General features: G+C 53.1%; 1 protein-coding gene across 9 annotated transcripts in view; it reads left to right on the top strand.

Annotated features, from left to right (window-relative positions):
• Window positions 1–18,338, top strand: part of PDPK1 (3-phosphoinositide dependent protein kinase 1) — an 82,444-nt gene that overhangs the window by 49,527 nt on the left and 14,579 nt on the right. For all 9 annotated transcript variants that reach the window (XM_019821156.3, XM_045048339.1, XM_023246955.2 and 6 more), the window contains 5 exons: window positions 7,738–7,813; window positions 11,567–11,635; window positions 11,846–11,942; window positions 13,416–13,589; window positions 16,973–17,190. In XM_019821156.3, the coding sequence (XP_019676715.1) occupies window positions 7,738–7,813; window positions 11,567–11,635; window positions 11,846–11,942; window positions 13,416–13,589; window positions 16,973–17,190 (634 nt within the window). The remainder of the gene's footprint in view (window positions 1–7,737; window positions 7,814–11,566; window positions 11,636–11,845; window positions 11,943–13,415; window positions 13,590–16,972; window positions 17,191–18,338) is intronic.

Raw genomic sequence — 18,338 nt, 5'->3', positions numbered from 1 at the left:
GTGGAGACACGGCCCAGGTTCCTTAACTGTCCTGTGAGCATGTTCTACCCTCCTAGAAGAGGCAGGTTGTCTCTTCACAGACCTCTGTCCCAGTGGGTTGTCCCTCTGTCTCTCCCTTATTGCTTCCTGTGGCATCCTAGTGGCCTTGTGACTGTAAGGAGCAGGATAGGAAACAGCAGGGCAGCTGTTGAAGGTATGTGGGATTGATGAGGACTTTGTGGCACAGAGGACTTGTGACTTCTAACCAAGCTCCCACAGACATGTCTGGGCAGAGGCAACTTAATCATGCAGAGCAAGCCCCTTGTCTGTGGCTGTGTCACTGGCTTTTGCTGTCTTTGGTAGAGACTTGGGGACCTTGGGATGCCATAGAGGTTTGGACTTGGGGTTTGTGTCTAGAAACTCATGTCGTGAGCTGTGTAGGCCTTTCTGGTATGCGGCCAGGTATGGAGGTTCCACTCGCCAAACAGGAGGGGAGGTCTGGCAGGTGTGCAGTGGGAGATGACCAGAGACAGGTTGGAGGGGGAGGCTACAGAGCTGAAGTCACTTCTGTCACTCACTCCAGCTGTACTTTCTGTGGAGGACCATCATCCAGACCCTCAGAGTGGAATCAAATCCCCCCCACCCGGTGTGCTGTGGACTCTAGAACCTGCCCCAGCATTTCTGCCTCGCCCCCACTGTAGTGTGGGCAGGACAGCCCCACCCACCACAAAAGAAGAGTTCACATGATAGAGGGGAAAGTCAAGTCCCTATATTTATACCAGTATATATAACTCTTAACATCAAGAAATGGTTTACTCTGGTCTTCTCAACATTGGTATTTGTTTAGTCATAGCTATGATACATGGAGTTTTTGATTTGTTTTGTTTTACTTAAATTTTTTAAATGTTTATTTTTGAGAGAGTGAGTGCAGCACAAGCGAGCACAAGCAGGGGAGGGGCAGAGAGAGAAGGAGACACAGAATCTGAAGCAGGCTTTGGGCTCTGAGCTGTCAGGATAGAGCCCAGTGTGGGGCTCGAACCCACGAAGTGTGAGATCGTGACCTAAGACGAAGTCGGACGCTTCACCGACTGAGCCGCCCAAGCACCCCCCAAAACATGATTTACCCCTACCTCACACCATAATACACAAAAGTTAGCTCTGAAGTGAACTTGAATGTAGGTAGACTCTAGAAGCTGAGACTCTGAGAGGAGGCATAGCGTAAATCTCCATGACCATGAGTTAGGCAGGGAGCGCTTTCTTAGATATGGTATCCGGAGCACGGGCAGCACAAGGAACATAGAACTGAATCCAGTTGGGAAACTTTTGCCATGATGCCATTCAGAAAGCGAAGCAGGAAAAAACATTTTCAAAACATGTATGTGGTAAGGGACTTAGCCCAGAGTGCCTGAAGAACTCATAAGACAAGAAGTAAAATGAAATTGGGGCTCCTGGGTGGCTCAGTTGTTTGAGCGTCTGACTCTTGGTTTCAGCTCAGGTTGTAGTCTCATGGTTTCAGGAGTTTGACCCCCGTGTTGGGCCCCATGCTGACAGAGTGGAGCCTGCTTGGGATTCTCTCTGGGCCCCTCCCCTGCTCCCGCTCTCCTCTCAAAATAAATAAATAAACTTTAAAAGAGAAAAAGAAAATACATTAAAAATGTAGAAGCAGGCAAAGGGTCTGAATAGACATTTCTCCAAAGAAGACAAAGCAAATGGCCAATAAACACATGAAAAGGTGCTAAGTGTCGTTAGGGAAATGCAAATGAAAACCACACTGAATACCACTTTACATCTTCTAGGATGGCTGTGATCAAAAGGAGAGACAATGAGGCACCTGGGTGGCTCAGGTCATGATCTCACGGGTCAGTTTGGTCAGTTTGGTCCGGTTTGTGAGTTCGAGTGAGCCCATCGCCCATCAGGCTCCTTTCTGTCAGCGGAGAGCCCGCTTTGGATCCCTTCCCCCCTCCACCCCCCTCGCTCATGCGCACACATGCTGGCGCTCTCTCTCAAGGGTAAGCATTAAAAAAAAAAGAAATAGGACAGACGCTGATATCAGGCGTTAGCAAGGGTGTGGAGGAATGGGAACCCTGTGCTGTGCAGGTGGGAATGTCAAATGGTACGGTCACTTTGAAAAAAGGCTGGCAGTTCCTCAGAACGTTAAGCGTCGTCCCTTGTAAGTGAGCAGTTCTTCTCGCAGATGTATCTGAGCGCTGTGGAGACGTATCCACAGAAGCACTGTACAGGAGTGCTCGTAGCAGCTTTATGTACGATAGCCAGACAGTGGAGACAACTCAGGAGCCTGGCGTGCACATGGGTAAACAGTATTCGTCTTAAAGAGGAGTGGAGTTCTGGTCCACACTAGCATCGATGGAGTAGGACGCGTCGTGCTGAGTGAACGCCGGCTGGGGTCAGGGTGAGGTCGGCGTGGGGGGTGTCTTTCCATTTAGGTCTTGTAATTTCTTTCCAAAGTCTGTCTTAGTTTTTGGTGTACAAGCTTTCCTCTTTTTTTTAGTAAATTTATTCCTAAGTATTTTATTTTGGAGTCTATCATAAGTGGAATTGTTTTCTGAATTTTACCTTCACATTGTTCGTTGCAAGCGTGTAGAAATACATTTGCTTTTGTGCTCTCACCTTGCGTCCTGCAGCCTGGCTGGATCTGTTAATTGTAACTGTTTTGTAGTGAATTCTCAGAACTTTCTACATAGAAGATCAGGCCGTCTGTGATTCGAGATACTTTTTACTTTTTCCTTTCCACTCCGGATGCCTTTTATCTCTTGTTGCCTGACGGGCCTGGCAGAACTTCCAGTACGATGTCGAATGGAATTGACCATCCTTGTCTTGTTCCTGATCTTCCGGGAGAAGCTTCAGTCTTTGACCATCGAGGCTGATGATAGACGCCTTGACTATCAGGAGGTTCCTTTCTCTTCTTACTTTGTGATGTATTTTTGTCATGAAGGAGTGTTGAATTTTTATTAAATGTTTTTTCTGAATCTACTGAGATATCATGTGGATTTTGTTCTTTATTCTAATGATATGTAATATATTGGGTTTTTGTTTTTTGTTTTTGTTTTTTTTTGTTTTTTAGTGTTTTTATTTATTTTTGAGAGAGAGACAGAGACAGAGTGTGAGTGGGAGAAGACAGAGAGAGAGGGAGACACAGAATCTGAAACAGGCTCCAGGCTCTGAGCTGTCAGCACAGAGCCCGATGCAGGGCTCGAACTTGTGAACTGCGAGATCATGACCTGAGCCGAGGTCAGACGCTCAACTGACTGGGCCCCCCATGCGCCCCTGAGTGAATTTTGTATGTTGATCCACCCTTGCATTCCTGGGATAAATGGCACTCGGTCGTGGTGCGTACTCCTGTTGATGTGTTGCTGTATTCAGTTTGCTCATCTTTTGTCCAAGAGGGAAGCCTCTTTTGGGGAGTGTGTGTGCTTGCTTCGCTTGGGGGCTTATGAGTAAGACACTGTAGTTCTTTACTCTCAGCTTTGCAGAGAGGGTGGGTGTCCTCTGACCTCAGGAACACTCCCTGGGGCTTGTCCTTCCTCACAGGCACTTCCGAGTCCGAGGTGGTGGCCAGAGTGTTTCACGGCCTGGGATGCTGGTCACTTTGCTTGAATCACTTTCAGGGTGGAGACAGCAGCACAGCCCAAGACCCTCTTCTTTACCCTGACCCTGTGGCCCACTTTTAGTGGGTTAGTGGTGTGGAATAGGCAGCTTTCTGACTAACGGTGGGTTTCTGGGCCTGGTTTTCCAATAGGTGGAGCAGTTTGGCCTTCGGTTAATCTCTGAGCCTCTGGGGGAGGTAACCAGATTCTCTCTGCGCTTCTCATGCTCTCTTGGGGGCTCTCACCCTCGTGTCACACACGGAAGTCGGCTCTCGTGAAGCCGGGGAGGAGAAAGTGGCTGATTTTCACCAACCTTTCAGTGAAATTGAATGTTTCCTTTAATTACGAAGGTGGGCAACAGGTTGTCACAGAGTCTTGCTCTGTTGTGTGTGTTCCTCGCTGCTTCCGAGTTACTGCGTTGTTAGACCTGATGGGCCTCATGACCTACCACGCTGATACAGAGAGCCTGGCATCATTGTGGCACGCTTTCACTACCCCAGTATTTTGACACTTTGGTCGTTTATAGTCCTATTTTATTGTATGCCTTTCAAACGTTTTTCTGAGGGCAGTCCTGTTCTTTTCCGTATGCCAGAGGCCTCCTTCATCTCAGGACTAAAGGAGAGCTCCTTTCCAACCGGGTGATTTCACACCTCCCCAGGGACTTGGAGTCCCGCCTTCAAGAAGATGGGCACAGGCTCCTGGTAATAGGGAGCAGCAGGTGTCACGGGAGACCAGCAGACCCAGGCCCAGAGACTGTAAAACAGCAACACAGCCCTAATTACATCATGAGTCACTGTTTGAAGCCTAGCCATGGGCGGGGGTGGGGATGGTGTAGACCCTTTTAGACTTTATTTTGGGCATCATGTAGCTATTTAGAGGCACAAACGTCTCTAAACGTTCGGGGCTGGAACTCACAAACTGTTAAGGTCATGACCTGAGCCAAAATCAAGAGCGGGATGGACGCTTAAACGACTGAGCCACGCAGGTGCCCCACTATGTACTGTTTCGATAGCTGGATTTAATTTACTTAATTATGCATCACAGACATCTTTCCATACAAAAATACATTTCCAGAACTTTTCAATAGCAGCATTAACAAAAGACAAATGACAGAGCCGCACATGACTCCTATGCAGGATGGGAGCACACGAGAGGCAGTGAAGTACCAGGCAGGGTTCCCAGGGCCATTGCGTTGCATGTGGTCCTGCTGTCACTGCCGGATCCGTCCTGAGGCTCGGGTGCCAGGAGTGGAACTGCTGGGTCAGAGCGCAAGCCTGTGCTCTCTGGATTTTGATGCTTATTGGAAAACTGCTCCCCTGAAAATTACACCATTCCGTATCGCCACCGGTAGCACGGTGAGTGTGTGTCTCCTCAAATCCTTGCCAACACTGTGTATTTCCTTTTGTGCCTTTGCTGATCTGATAGGCTTTTGTGTGTTCGTTTGCGTTTCTTTGATTCATTGCATCGTTGAATGGATTCATTTGGTTTTGGTTCTCAGTTTCTTTTTTTTCCTCATATGAATCACCTCATTGTTCTTGGCAGTATCTCTTGGGGTCCTGGCAGGATGCAAATGTGGCTGCAGAGTCTCTACAGGAAAACAACTTAATGAGGGGACCAGTTACAGAGAGCAGGGCCGAGGAAGCAACAGGGCTGGGTCTCCTTGATGGGACCGTGAGCCCCTCTGCTCCCCGGGTGGAAGTGGGGCAGGTGGGGGGGTCCAGGGCCCAGGGAAACCACTTTGGTGGATAAGGGTGAGGCAGGAGGACCAGCTTCAGGTAGGCTCTCACACTCTCCTCGCCTCCCTCTGGGGCTCCTGCTGGCTCCAGGGCTTCAGTACTCGGGAGGACGGGGGCCATATATGAGGATAAATGGGGAAGAGCCAGCACGTTGGCTTTGTCTGTCTTCCTCCTGGGCGTCTGCCCTTGGAGGCCTTTGGACCAACAGTTAGGAAGTCCCCCATGGCAAGCGCCTCCAGCTCTGAGGCAGCCCCAGGGATGGTGAGCAGGATATGATGGCCACCATGACCAATGGGCCTCTCAGTCCAGATGACCATATGCTGCATTGGTGTGGCCAGGGGCCCTGGTTTCTTTTTGCATTTTAATTCGGGTATTGTGTTGCTTATAGCCATATACCGTCAAGAATTTTGTAGACACGCCAAACATAGGTCTGTTGTGTTTTGTCCTAGGTAGCTGTAACCCCCCAATCACTTCTGTGTCAGGACCAGGCTGAGGTGCCCAGTACAGAGCCTTGTGGTCAGTGCAGAAGAAGGTTGCTTCCCCTGGACCAAACATAGAGCAGAGTAGGCGATTTTGAGAAAGAAAGACGAAGGCACTTTCAGCTGATCTTCCTTCCCCAGCTCCCCTCCTCCAGAATTTTCCAGAACCTAGCTGGCTGCTCCTGCTCTATCTTGGTCTGTGTTTTTGGAGGACAGGAGGGTGCGGTCCCAGTGAGGCTGTACAGAGGGCACTCAAGATCTGGGCTCTTTGGGGGCTGGAGGATTCCTGCTTTTTGGTGCTCTGTGGGTGCTTAGCTGCACCCCTGGCATCTGGCCATTAGGTGACAGTAGCCCCCCCTTCCCTCTCCTCTGTGGTGTCTGCCAGAAGTGTCTCCAGACATTGCCAGACATCCCTTGGGGGTCTACATGTCCCCATGTGACAACCCCGAGTAGAGCACTTGGGGCCCTCATCAGTAAGCCCACCCAGCAGGACCCTGCACGGGGTGGTCACCGCTCTGTGTGTCACCTGGTTTCAGAAGGGGCCTGGCGGACTAGAGACCATTTGGTGGTAGGTGTGTTGGTGTGAGGTTTTACCTCTCAGGTTGGTTCAGGGAGATGTGTCCTTAGGGACAAATACTTTCTGGTGTGGATCACTGAAGATACTGAGAAAAAGAACTGCTTGATCTGCAGAGGGGTCAGGCTAGGTCACACAGCTTATTTGTCCAGAACAAAATGATGTTCGACTGTGGTGTTCTGTCTCTTGTCTGCTATGGGGTGCTGGGCTAGGAGACGGGGCCGTGCTGGAACGTGCTGCAGGGAAAGGTGGTCTCCTCCCTGGGCCTGTCCGAGCAGCACCATGGCCTTGCCAGCAGCCGTCCAGTGCTGGGTACAGAGTGCCGTTGATGTGGGGCCAGTGTGGGAGGTAGTGGCAAAGCAGGTGACGGCAGGTGAGGTGGGGCATCTCCAGGGAACCGTTGGAAGGGTTGCAGCATTGCATGCGCTCCTGAGGGAAGTGTTTTGCTCTCAGACAGTGGGCACCTCTTGTGCGGGAATCCCGGTCCTGTGTCCGTTGGTCACGGGGAAAGGCCGAGTGGCCATATGGTCTCCGATGTCAGAGGACACCCCGTGGGGGTGCCTCCGGAGCAATGTGGTGGCGCGGGCAGACTTGCGCCCTCGGCGCTGCTTGGTCAGGGCCGCTCAGCTGCTGATGAGCCCCCGAGGTCCTTGGGAGCCACTGGGGTGACACAGGTATTGGGACATCCTGTTTGGTGGTGAGCGGGTCTAGAGGCTCCTGCTGCCACTGAGCCTCTGAGTCTGTGGGTGAACCTGGTGATCCTTGTGTTGCACAGTCCTAGAGGCGGTACTGGCAGCAGTGGGGTATCGAGAAGCTTCCCTGGCCGGGACTCCCAGGTCTTATTCCACCTGCAACCCCTAGCTTCCCTGAGCTGTTGGTTAAGGAGGCCTGTGGCCTTCAGGGGACCGGTCCTTTCCCACATGTACGTGTGTCCCATCTGTGCCTGCCGTGTGCCTGGGTCTGTTGGAGGCACCATTCGTGGACCAAACGGACAAGCCCTCTCTCTTCGAGACGCTGCCAGCTGACACCGCCGGGTCATTGAGAGGTGCCCAGAGAACATGCGCCACGGTGGTCTGGAGGGGCTGCCCTGGTGGCCAGGGCTGCTGTCACAGAGCAAGTGACCTTTGAGCCGGCCTTCGACGGAGAGTCCAAGAAGGGGGTTCGAGGGGAGGGCCCTGGACAAGTAGGCTCTTGGGACTGTTTAGTCCGATTCCACGTGACCAGGGGGCCAGTACTGGCACAGATCCCCACTTAGGCCCACGTGAACCACGACATCCTGATGGATGAACGTCCAGGGTGCAGTGTCGATGACAAATGCTTTGTGTCTCAGCGTGACCTTTCTCCCTTTTCCCTCCTCTCATCAGCCAGGGCCAACTCGTTTGTAGGAACAGCCCAGTATGTGTCTCCAGAGCTGCTCACAGAGAAATCGGCCTGTAAAAGGTAACCCGCTTTCATCTGATCCAGAATATTCTCTTTTCTCTACAGTGGCTATTAACGTATGTTTTTTCATATGAAGTTAATTAGTTAAGAGAGTGCCTTTTATGGCCTTTGATAACCAACCTCTGTGCTGCTTTATTGTTACACAATACACATCCCGGGACCATTGTTGCTTTATGCTTTGATATTTGATCTTGTTCCTTCAGAAGCAACTATTCAGTGGGGGAAAGTGGGGCCGGGAGGTCCACATTCCTAGCTGTGTCCCTGAGCCTTGGGGTCAGTGCTGCCAGTGGCCTGACTCTGCAGACCGTGGGAAGAGGCCCAGAAGCCATCGTGTGGGGGAGGCGGTTTCCTGGCCGGGGCACAGCCAGCGTGAGCCATCCCTCCCCAGTGCTCAGAACTGGGTCGGGCCCAGGCAGGGGCCGTTGGTCAGGAGCAGGGAGAAGCTGGGGGGCTCTCTTGGGTGGGCCTGAGGCGGCGGTGGCATCTGGGGTCTCAGTTTGGAGAGCACTTCCAGATGATAGGTGGTGTGGCTGCAGCTTCTCCCTGGATCCTCACTGCGGCCACGCCGTCAGTGTCCCGTAATGGCCATGAGGGGCCCCTTTGTTAGAAAGACGGCACTGTCAGAGGCGGCCCAGGGGTGAGTGGTTCTGGGGGTGGCCCTGTGTTTCTGAGCGTGACCGCTTGTTAAGAACTCTTGAGGGGTGGAGCCCCAGGGCTCACATGCTGCCGGTGGGCATCTTAGCAGTCTCCCGGTTCTTTGTTTTTGTTTTAATTCAGTCAGCACATTCTGAGCTTTTACCCCATGTAGGGCAGAGCCTCTTAGCTGAGGCGGTTCTGCCCCCTGGAGCGTGTTTGACCGCGTGTGGACGGTTCCGTGTCACAGCTTGGCAGGAGCAGGGAAGCAGTGCTAGTGGCGTCCGGTGGGTGGACACTCCCCAGCATCGTGCAGTGTGGTGATGGCCCCACAGCAAGAATGAGTCGGCCCCTGGTGTCCCCCGCGCAGAGGCTGAGAAACCCTCTGGGTGGTGGATGCTGGTGGCCAGGTTCTCAAAGCCGAGGTCGCTGCTGCCTGAGGACTAGCTTGTGCTCGATTTGGGGCACTTGGGATGAAGCAGCCCTTTAGTGCCGAAGGGGGAAGGTGTCTGGGTTCTACCGGGAGAGATCAGGAAGACACCGTGGCCGCCTTCTGTGTGGAAGCTGGAAGGACGGTGTCTGCCCACATTCGCTTGCCTGCCATTTAAACTGTCTTCGGTGGGTGTCCCGGCCGCGGGGAAAGTGCTGTGAGGGAGACGTTGTTGAGCATCTTTTTATGCTTTTAAACGTTTAAGTTGTGTGGTATTTATTCATAAATAGTTAATAGTTTTCTGATTCTAAAAGTGACACCTTTGTATTGTAAAGAACTCTTAGAAAACGTGGAGAATAAAAGACCGGGAACACTCACAGTCTGCATCCTGCTTATGGACACCAGATAGTGATCTGGCGCGTCCTTCCAGTTAGTTATTTCTGCCTGTCTTCTGTGTGTTCGTGTGACTTCTCTTCAACTGGAGTCCTGCTAAATGACCAGGTTTGAGCCCTGCTCCTTGAGATCGTGGAGCAGACACCTCCCCACATCACCGAAATGGTCTGCGGACGTCTCACAGCCGTGTGCTTCCGGCATGTGCATCTGACGGAGCTCATTGAGCTCTTCTTCTGTTATTGGACTCAGAGGTGCTTTTCATTGATTTGCACAATCTGGTGTGTCTGCCAGGTGCGGCACATCCTGTGTCCCGGGAGGAAGGGTGCTCCTGCCCCTTGTCTGCCGGGGGGCACCAGGGCTGCCCCACGTTCCTCTTTGTGGATTTCAGGAAGTGGAATGACTTGGTCTGATTTCGTATTTTAAGATCCTTGGTGCATATTGCTTTCCAGAAATTTTACCCTGCCTTCCCCCTTGAGTTTTTATTCTATTCAAAAACCACTTTAAATGGTAAGATAGCTGCTGGTGTTGAACACTCAGATGAATCACAGAGGCGAGGGGAGCCCAGGGGCCGGCTCTGTTGGGTGTCCCGCTTCCTAGAGATGATGTCTGGCCCGCAACCCTGCACCTCGTCTCTGGCCGCTGCCCCCCCCCCCCCCCCCCACTGGGCCGATGCTTTTCTGTTGCGTTTGTTTTGTGTGGATCCCCATTTGACCTAAACGGTAGAGAAAACCAAGTGTAAAATCTCGTTACTGGGTAGAATATAGATTCATTTTATAAACGTCCTTCATCCATATGTTGTGCCTCAGATTTCTGATTTGTTGTACTTTTTAACCCATGTCAAGTGCCTTCCACCTGCACTCTACAGCCCCATCTTCTGAATGCCAGGCTGCAGCCTCCCCCAGAAGCTGGCTGTATCCAGCAACCCATGAGCCCTCGTAGGTCTAGGACTGGACGACTGGACGGGGAGGCAGCTGGCGGGGGGGGGGGCGGTATATTGCATCTGGTTGCCTCTGAAGTGTTGAGCTGGGAATAGAATGCAGAACTTTCAAGGGAAATAAAATATGCAAAGTAGATCTCAGACACTGAGCAGAGAGCGTGAACGGGGTGGGAAATGGGCAGCAACATCACGGGCAAGGAGCGCACCTCCTTCAGGGTCTGTCCCTGCCACCTGGCTCTGGAAACAACTTAGGGAATTTTAGAACTGTTTCGTTTTAATTTTTTTGTTTATTAAAAAAACGTCTTTAATGTTTATTTATCTTGAGAGAGAGGTAGAGCATGAGCTGGGGAAGGGCAGAGAGAGAGGGAAACAGAATCCGAAGCAGGCTCCAGGCTCTGAGCTGTAGGCACAGAAGCTGACGTGGGGCTCGAACTCACGAAATGTGAGATCGTGACCCGAGCTGAAGTCTGATGCTTAACCGACTGAGCTACCCAGGTGCCCCAGAACGGTTTCTTTTTCAACGTTTATTTATTTTTTTGGGGGGGACAGAGAGAGACAGAGCATGAACGGGGGAGGGGCAGAGAGAGAGGGAGACACAGAATCGGAAACAGGCTCCAGGCTCTGAGCCACCAGCCCAGAGCCTGACGCGGGGCTCGAACTCACGGACCGTGAGATCGTGACCTGGCTGAAGTCGGACGCTTAACCGACTGCGCCACCCAGGCACCCCAACGGTTTCTTTTTCAGTGTGTAATCAGTGTTTTTAAAGGAGGGGCAGGGCTCTTCACAGCAAGGTCAGGAACGGAAACAGTTAAACGTTGCTTTGTGCACATCCTGTAGTTTGTCTGATTTGGCTCCTTGGCACACGTGAGCTTGCGTCTGTGTCCCGGAGGTAAACTCTAAGTGAGTTATGAGAGAATCTGAGTTTATTTCCAGTTGTACCAACCTGTGGTGACCGGGGCGCGAGCCACCTTCCCTCCCCCTGCATTAGAAGAAGGTGCTTTTCCGTCAGTGTTCGTGTTTCCTGTGGTCAGGAATGGCCTCTCCTCCCTCCTCAGGACCACGTTGGCCCTGTGAGGAAGTAGGTAGCCCCCACCAGACGTGGTGGGTCTGTGGGGACGGCTGCATGGCCTGGCCCAGTAGTGCCTGCTGTGTGGCGGGTCCTCTGAGCCCGGGTCCCCAGGGAGGCCCCCCCAAGAAGGGTTCCAAGCAGGTTCCCACCCTCACGCTGACCTGGTTTTAACGGAGAGAAGTAGATCAGAGACCGAAATAGGGTGGTATGAGCCGATAGGGCAGAAGTGAACTGTGCTTCTCACTGAAATTTTACAGATGTCCTTCTGTGTTTTTCCCCCCTCCCTTAAAGTTCGGACCTTTGGGCTCTCGGATGTATAATATATCAGCTTGTGGCAGGACTGCCGCCTTTTCGAGCGGGGTAAGACCACTCACCGCCCCCTGAAACCATTGTAGCAGCTGACAGCGAGGTGGGAGGGGGCGGCCCTCAGGGCTGGGCCCGGGTAGAGGGGACTTCCGTGTGGTCCTTCAATGACCACAGTGTCTCTGTAGGGAGAGAGGGTGACTGCTGTCCCGGGAAAGGGGAGGTTTGTGTGCTCTGTGCGAAGTGATGGTTTTTCTTGTTTTACAGAAATGAATATCTTATATTTCAGAAGATCATTAAGCTGGAATATGACTTTCCTGAAAAATTCTTCCCTAAGGCAAGAGACCTTGTGGAAAAACTTTTGGTAAATGTTTTGAATTTTCTTCTGGTAAGATGATCTGATGGCCACATGCTGAGTCCTTCTGAACTTGTGGTCACAGGAGCTTTACTGCAGGCCCCTGTGTTTAACAAAAGGAGGTCTTGGGATTGGTAATGATTATAGATTTGTATCTTCTGTCTCGTGTCTATAAGCCCTTTTTAATTTGCAAATGGCTGATTCTTTAATAAGACAGGAGATGATTGTATCATTTTGCTTGTGCTCGTCAACGTACATGGCACTTAAAATTACTCGTTGCTGGAGCAGCTGGGTGTATTCCAGCGGCATGTGGCTGCAAACGTTAGTGACATCTGTGGATGTCAACTTTAACATCTGCCACCTGAAGCTTTTAAAGATCACCTCAGGTACTATAGCAGAGGTAGGCAGATGTACCCGGGAAAAGGACACGTGATTGTTCTAGAGCCTGCAGGGTCCCTGCCCTGGTGTGCATGGGCACTAGACCTTCCCTTCCCTTTCCTTGGCCTTGGGGAGCAGGGTCAGCGCATCTCTGCCTGCCCCTCCTGTGCCATCTGCGGCGGCATGTTGTTGCTCTGTGGGTCCAGGGGCGTGAGGCTGGGTCTGGGAGGTGGCGGCTGTGGAGCCCTCGGAGATGAAGCGTGGGCGGGAGAACACAGCATTCTGTTCCTGGCCTCTGATAGCTCACCGTCAAGACGGATTCTGGGTGTCTTTGTTACAAGAGCCAGTGTGTTCATTTGGCTCTTGTTGTGGGATTTTTAATTGTGTATTTTAAAGAACACTTGTTGGGGCGCCTGGGTGGCTCAGTCGGTTGAGCGACCGACTTCGGCTCGGGTCATGATCTCGCGGTCCGTGAGTTCGAGCCCTGCGTCGGGCTCTGTGCTGACAGCTCAGAGCCTGGAGCCTGTTTCAGATTCTGTGTCTCCCTCTCTCTGACCCTCCCCCGTTCATGCTTTGTCTCTCTCTGTCTCAAAAATAAATAAACGTTAAAAAAAAAAAAAGAACACTTTTTTTTTTTTAACGTTTATTTTTGGGGGATAGAGACAGAGCGAGGGAGGGGAAGAGAAAGAGAGGGAGACGCAGAATCCGAAGCAGGCTCCAGGCTCTGAGCTGTCAGCACAGAGCCAGACACGGGGCTTGAACCCACAAACTGTGAGATCATGACCTGAGCTGAAGTCGATGCTTAACCGACTGAGCCACCCAGGCGCCCCAGGAACACTTGTTGTTATTCGTTAAGTTCTGATTTATTTTCACCTGTGCCGGGGGAGGGATAGAGGCTGGAGAGAGGAGAAGCCGCCCAGGGGGTGAATCCGCCGTCCACTCCCCCCCTCCCCCCCGGCGCTCTGTGGGGTGGTGGCAGGGCGGGGCGGGCTGTGGGGCCATTCTGTGGCCAGAGATGGGAATTGGGAAGAGTGTGCAGAAAGAATTTGTCGGTCAGGATTAGTCTTTGTTCCGGACACTGACTCGTTTTGACTTCTGTTTCAGGTTTTAGATGCCACGAAGCGATTAGGCTGCGAGGAAATGGGAGGGTACGGCCCTCTGCAGGCTCACCCCTTCTTCGAGTCCATCTCGTGGGAAAACCTGCAGCATCAGACGCCTCCAAAGCTCACCGCTTACCTGCCGGCCATGTCGGAAGATGACGAGGACTGCTACGGGAATGTAAGCCGGTGGCATGCATGCAGTGTCCGGGTGGGGTGTGTGTGTGTGTCCATGTGTGTCTCTGTGTCTTTGTGTGCGTCTGTGTGGTGTGTGTCTATGTGTGTCTGTGGGGGGGGGGGGTGTGCTTCTGTGTCTGGTGTCGGGGGAGTACGTGTGTGTCAGGAACAGCCCAGCTGAGGGGAATCGCACGTGCTGTGCTGTGTGCAGTTGCAGTTGTGCCGTGGGCCCTGGGAGTCCAGCCTGTGGGGTGCACGGCTGGAGGGGAAGCCAGCATTGACCTGTTGGTGGTTGAACACTTGGTGGCCAGGGTCGGAGTTTCTCCCCAGTGCTGGGGCCGAGGAGGCTCCCGCCTGCACATCTGCCGGAGGGTGAAGGCAGTCTCCTTTTCTTATTTCCTATCGTTAATTTTCGCCCAGATGATTCACATCGGAGCCCGGTGTTGGGGCAGGGAGACGGTAGCAGTGGGAGCAGTACCCTGCACACCGTCCCCCTTGGCTTGGGGGTTCTGAGTCTCCTGGTAGGCTTCTGTCTTCGGCTTTTGGCTGGTGTCTTTAAAATCGGGTATCTACAGACGTTCTGGAATACTTAACTTTCCGAGAGAAGCCCAGGATGCTCCTGCTTTGAACTTTTTGGAGACATGGCATTCAGGATGGACATTGGTCACTGTTGGCTTTTAGTGCCTGGGAGAAGCAGGGGTCTTTGTTCTTTGAGCTTCTCTTCTGGAGGGTGTGAAACACGGAAGTGGGCAGAGGAGTGCAGTGAGCCACAGGGCACCTGTCTCGCACCTTGGGTGATCAGCTCACCGACAGTCCTGTGCTCCCTCCTCACCCTTTACTGTGATCCTCGTATTTAAATAGGATTTCACGTGTTTCTGTTCTCACCAATCATCCATTCTCATTGTTTAGCTTCTGTTGTTGTGGCTTATCCTAACCAGTGACCACATATCGAGTTCTCCTTTATTTGATTGGCGGACTCTAGATTTTATCTAAAAGTCACCCAGAGCTTAGTCAAAAGTACTACTTGTATCGTCTCTCAGAGACTGAATTTCTCCTCTTACTTACTGTTGTAAATAAAACATCACCCTTTTGTTATCCTCAAGTATCCTTTGTGCCCAGACTTGAGGGGAGCCAGATGTGGGAAGCTCTCTAAGGTGGCCTCAGCTGTCCGCAGCCTCCATGTGTGCAGACTGCAGGGGACTCAGCCCCAGGACTCTGCCCCTGGCCTGACGTCTTGCCCGAACCATGGCCGGTCGGGGTGGGTTGGGGTCTCCAGTGCCTATGGCAGGGGTGTCCCAGGGAAGCGGTATTCCCTCCCCACCAGCTCTGAAGCAGCTGTACGTGCCGTGACTGGCTCAGATCTCAGTGCCCGGGGCGCTCCGCTTTCTGGAGCTGTGTGTGCGCACACCCTGGAGTGTCCTGTGCACGCCCTCTGCTGTTTCATCGCATTCACTGTGTTGAGAGCCCTGGCTTCTCGGTACTCGAGTGTTACCATCTTAAAACCAGCTCCGTTTGTTAATGGCTTACTTTTTGTTAAGTGGCTCATCCTCTGCTTTAAAAGCTGCCTTGGAAGGGGTTCAGGCAGCGCTCGCTATGCTAGACTTGCCATTTGGACAGTTAAGTGAGCCTGGAAAAAGACTTAAGCCTGGAAAGATACCAGATACAGGAGGGGGCCTTCCCTTTCTGCGGGCGTTGACAGCCTCTCGGGGGCAAGTTTTCCCTCGAGGGGCTCCGAGAGAGTCTGGGGTCCTTTTCAGCAGTGAGGGGGCTTCCATCTGGGGGTGAGTAGCAGGGAATGGTCTCTGCTCAGGGAGGGAAGAAGCAGGCACTCGGTTCTCTTGCGTGTCCCTAACCCCCTGGGGTGCTAACGGTAGTGCTCGCGGTTAGGCTCTGGAGTGAGCGTGCCGGGTGTGGTGCCTCTGGAGAAGTGCTCTGGGCCGGACCAGCCGGGGCAGTTTCCTTACTGTGCACAGCCCAGTGTCACCCCTTGTCACACATTCTTTCTGGGCCTGTGTTTTGTGCTGTGGGTTGTCCTAGGCATGCTGAGGAGAGAAGAGCAGAGAGCTGAGATACAGCATCTGGAGCTTTCCACGGGGAGCAGTGCAGTGCAGCCCCCCAGACAGGAATCACCCAGACAGTGACGGTGGTGATGGGAAGCCTACAGCTCCGTGACAAGACTAGAGGGGCTGCTGCGTTCGAAGGACTTAGAGGACCGGTTCTGATGTGGTGCTAGCTAGTAGGGTGTGGCCTTGGGGCAGGTCTGAGCCTCAGTTTTCCTGTTTCGGAAGTGGAGTTGATGGAGGCAGCCGTCTCACTGGCCTTGCAGCCCCCTGAGACACCTGGGGTGGCTCACGGAAGCCTGTATAAACTTTGGAATGTTAAGCAGAGGCGGTCTTGGCCTGGGGAGTTCCTCACAGAGCAGAAGCAGAGAATGTGCCAGAAGAAGACCTTAAGTGAAGGGCCATGGGAGTGTCCCGGTGTCACTCCCAGCCAGGAGCCGGTACCGTGGGACTGAGACTGCTGTTTGTGCCATGTGAGCCCTAGGGAGAAGGCTGCTTGGGCAGCAAGGCTGCAGGGTCTGCACGAGGGGGCCTGGCTCTGAGGCCCAGTTCTGTGGGGGGCAGCCGGGTTCTTTCTGGAGGCACCGGGAAGATACGCTGACTCTTAGCCGTTGGCAGTGGCTTTTTTCCCCCTCGTACTTGGCTGCGGTGGGGTTCGGGCGTGGGGCCTACAGCTGTGGGGAGAAGGCTGCCCAGGGTGACCTCTCTTCCCAGGTCTTTGCTAGGGGTTCTCTGGCCCTGTCACTGGCCCCAGGGGCGTGTGGGTGTGCAGGCTGTGCCTGGTCGGCACATTTGTGAGTACATCCGTTTTTGTGTCCCCACCGGTTTGTGGCTTTGTCCAGAGTGGCAGACAACTTTGTATCAAGCTTAATGAATATTTGCTGCAGTTAAAAGGAATTTTTTTAAAAAAATGAGCACAGTCGAGTTGAATTGAATCGAGTCAAATTGAATACAGTGACAACCACAGACTCAGCAACGTAGAACCACGGGGCCAAAGGAGGAGGGCTCCCGAGCTCACAAGAGGGTGCCCCCAGGTGGCCACCCGTCCCTCCTCCTAGCCCCTCTGGTCAGGGCGGCACGGGCCTTGCAGAGGTCAGCAGGCCCCAGGCCTTGGGTCTCCCCTCCCTGGGTTCGGAGGCTGGGGGTTAGGTTCGCCCGTCGGGAGCAAGACCAGACCTGGCAGCCTCCGGCCCCGCCCGCTTCCGTGGCCGCCGGCCAGCGCAGGAGGACTCGGAGCTGCCGCGGGGGCCTCCGGGCCTCCGGGGTGTGGGCTGCGGGCCCAAGGGGAGTGGTGCACGGCTGTCACTCTCCCCTCCTCTCTCTGCAGTACGACAACCTCCTGAGCCAGTTTGGCTGCATGCAAGTGTCCACGTCCTCGTCGTCACACTGCCTGCCCGCCTCGGACGCAGGCCTGCCGCCAGCGGCGGGCAGCAACATCGAGCAGTACATCCATGACCTGGACACTAACTCTTTTGAGCTGGACCTCCAGTTTTCCCAAGACGAGAAGAGGCTCCTGCTGGAGAAGCAGGCCAGCGGCAATCCTTGGTAAGAGCTCGCAGGTGTAAGCCGCGCTCCACTGACCGGCGCGGGGCGCCCGGCCTTCGTCGCCGCTGCCTGCCGAGGCCCCCACCGCCTCACACCTCCCTCGCTGCCTTGCGTGCTCTGCAAATGAGGGCCCTCAAAGGGTCCAGCTTGAAACGGGTGTTTGGAGGTGTCGGGCCCGGGGATGAGTGGGTTTCAGCCTGTCGGGGCTGTAGCCCTTGGGGTTGAGCAGGCCGGGCCTGCCGTTGCCCGTGATCCGATGCTGTGGATTCGTGGCAGACTGGATGACCACCGCCCCCTTGTGAGGCGTGTGGGACATTCCAGAGTTTTAGCTTTTGCAGATCGTCATTTGCTTGTAGCTCTTCCCACGTGCCTGGGTATTTCTTAAAAGAGGAGCCCTGGGGTGGCAGACGGCATGGCGGTGTGCACATGCGTTGTGTTCACAGTGCCCAGAACCCCCGTTTCCCAGCTCTCTTGCCTCGCCTTACGCGTTTGATGCTCTAAAAGTGGGCTCATGGGAACTTGCACTTGTATTGTTACTGAGGCCATCATCTTCTGTGTTCATTGGCCATTTGTATTTATTTTTTGAGGTATTGTATGTCCTTTGGCTGTTTTTCTTCTTGTACGTTTTCCATCTTTTTGAAATTGACTTCTGAGAGCCATAGACATGAAGAATATTTTTGTTGCCTGTTTTGCACACATTTTTCAGTTATCTTTGCATTATCTTTTCCAATTATGTTGTGTGTATTTTTGAATAGAAGTTACAAATTCTTCCAAAGTCACATGTGTCTGTTTTCATTTTGTTTTCCACCTTAGTCACGTTGAGAAGAGTGTCCGTACCCTGACGTTTTCTTGATGTGTTTTTCTGGTTTCACCTTTCACTTGGGCAGAGGGGAGTCCACCTTGGGGATGGGGTGGGGAGATGTGTAGGGGTAGGAGCGGGGATGGAGGGAGAAGGTGGGCGATCAGAGGGCTGGGCTGGGCCAGAGTGTGGAGGAGTGAGAAGGCAGGGCCCAGAGGGGAGCGTGTGGTGAAGCTGGGATTTTGTACCATTAGAAATTATCGTTTCTAGAAAAAGTGACGGTGATGTTGGCCAACTGGAATACTCTGCACTTCTCTGGAGTTTGTCTTTTCTCAGGTGGTATCGCTTA

Source organism: Felis catus, chromosome E3, assembly GCF_018350175.1.
Source record: "Felis catus isolate Fca126 chromosome E3, F.catus_Fca126_mat1.0, whole genome shotgun sequence".
NCBI lineage: Eukaryota > Metazoa > Chordata > Mammalia > Carnivora > Felidae > Felis > Felis catus.
The sequence above is the reverse complement of the archived record's forward strand: the minus strand, read 5'-3'. Positions and strand labels throughout refer to the sequence as shown.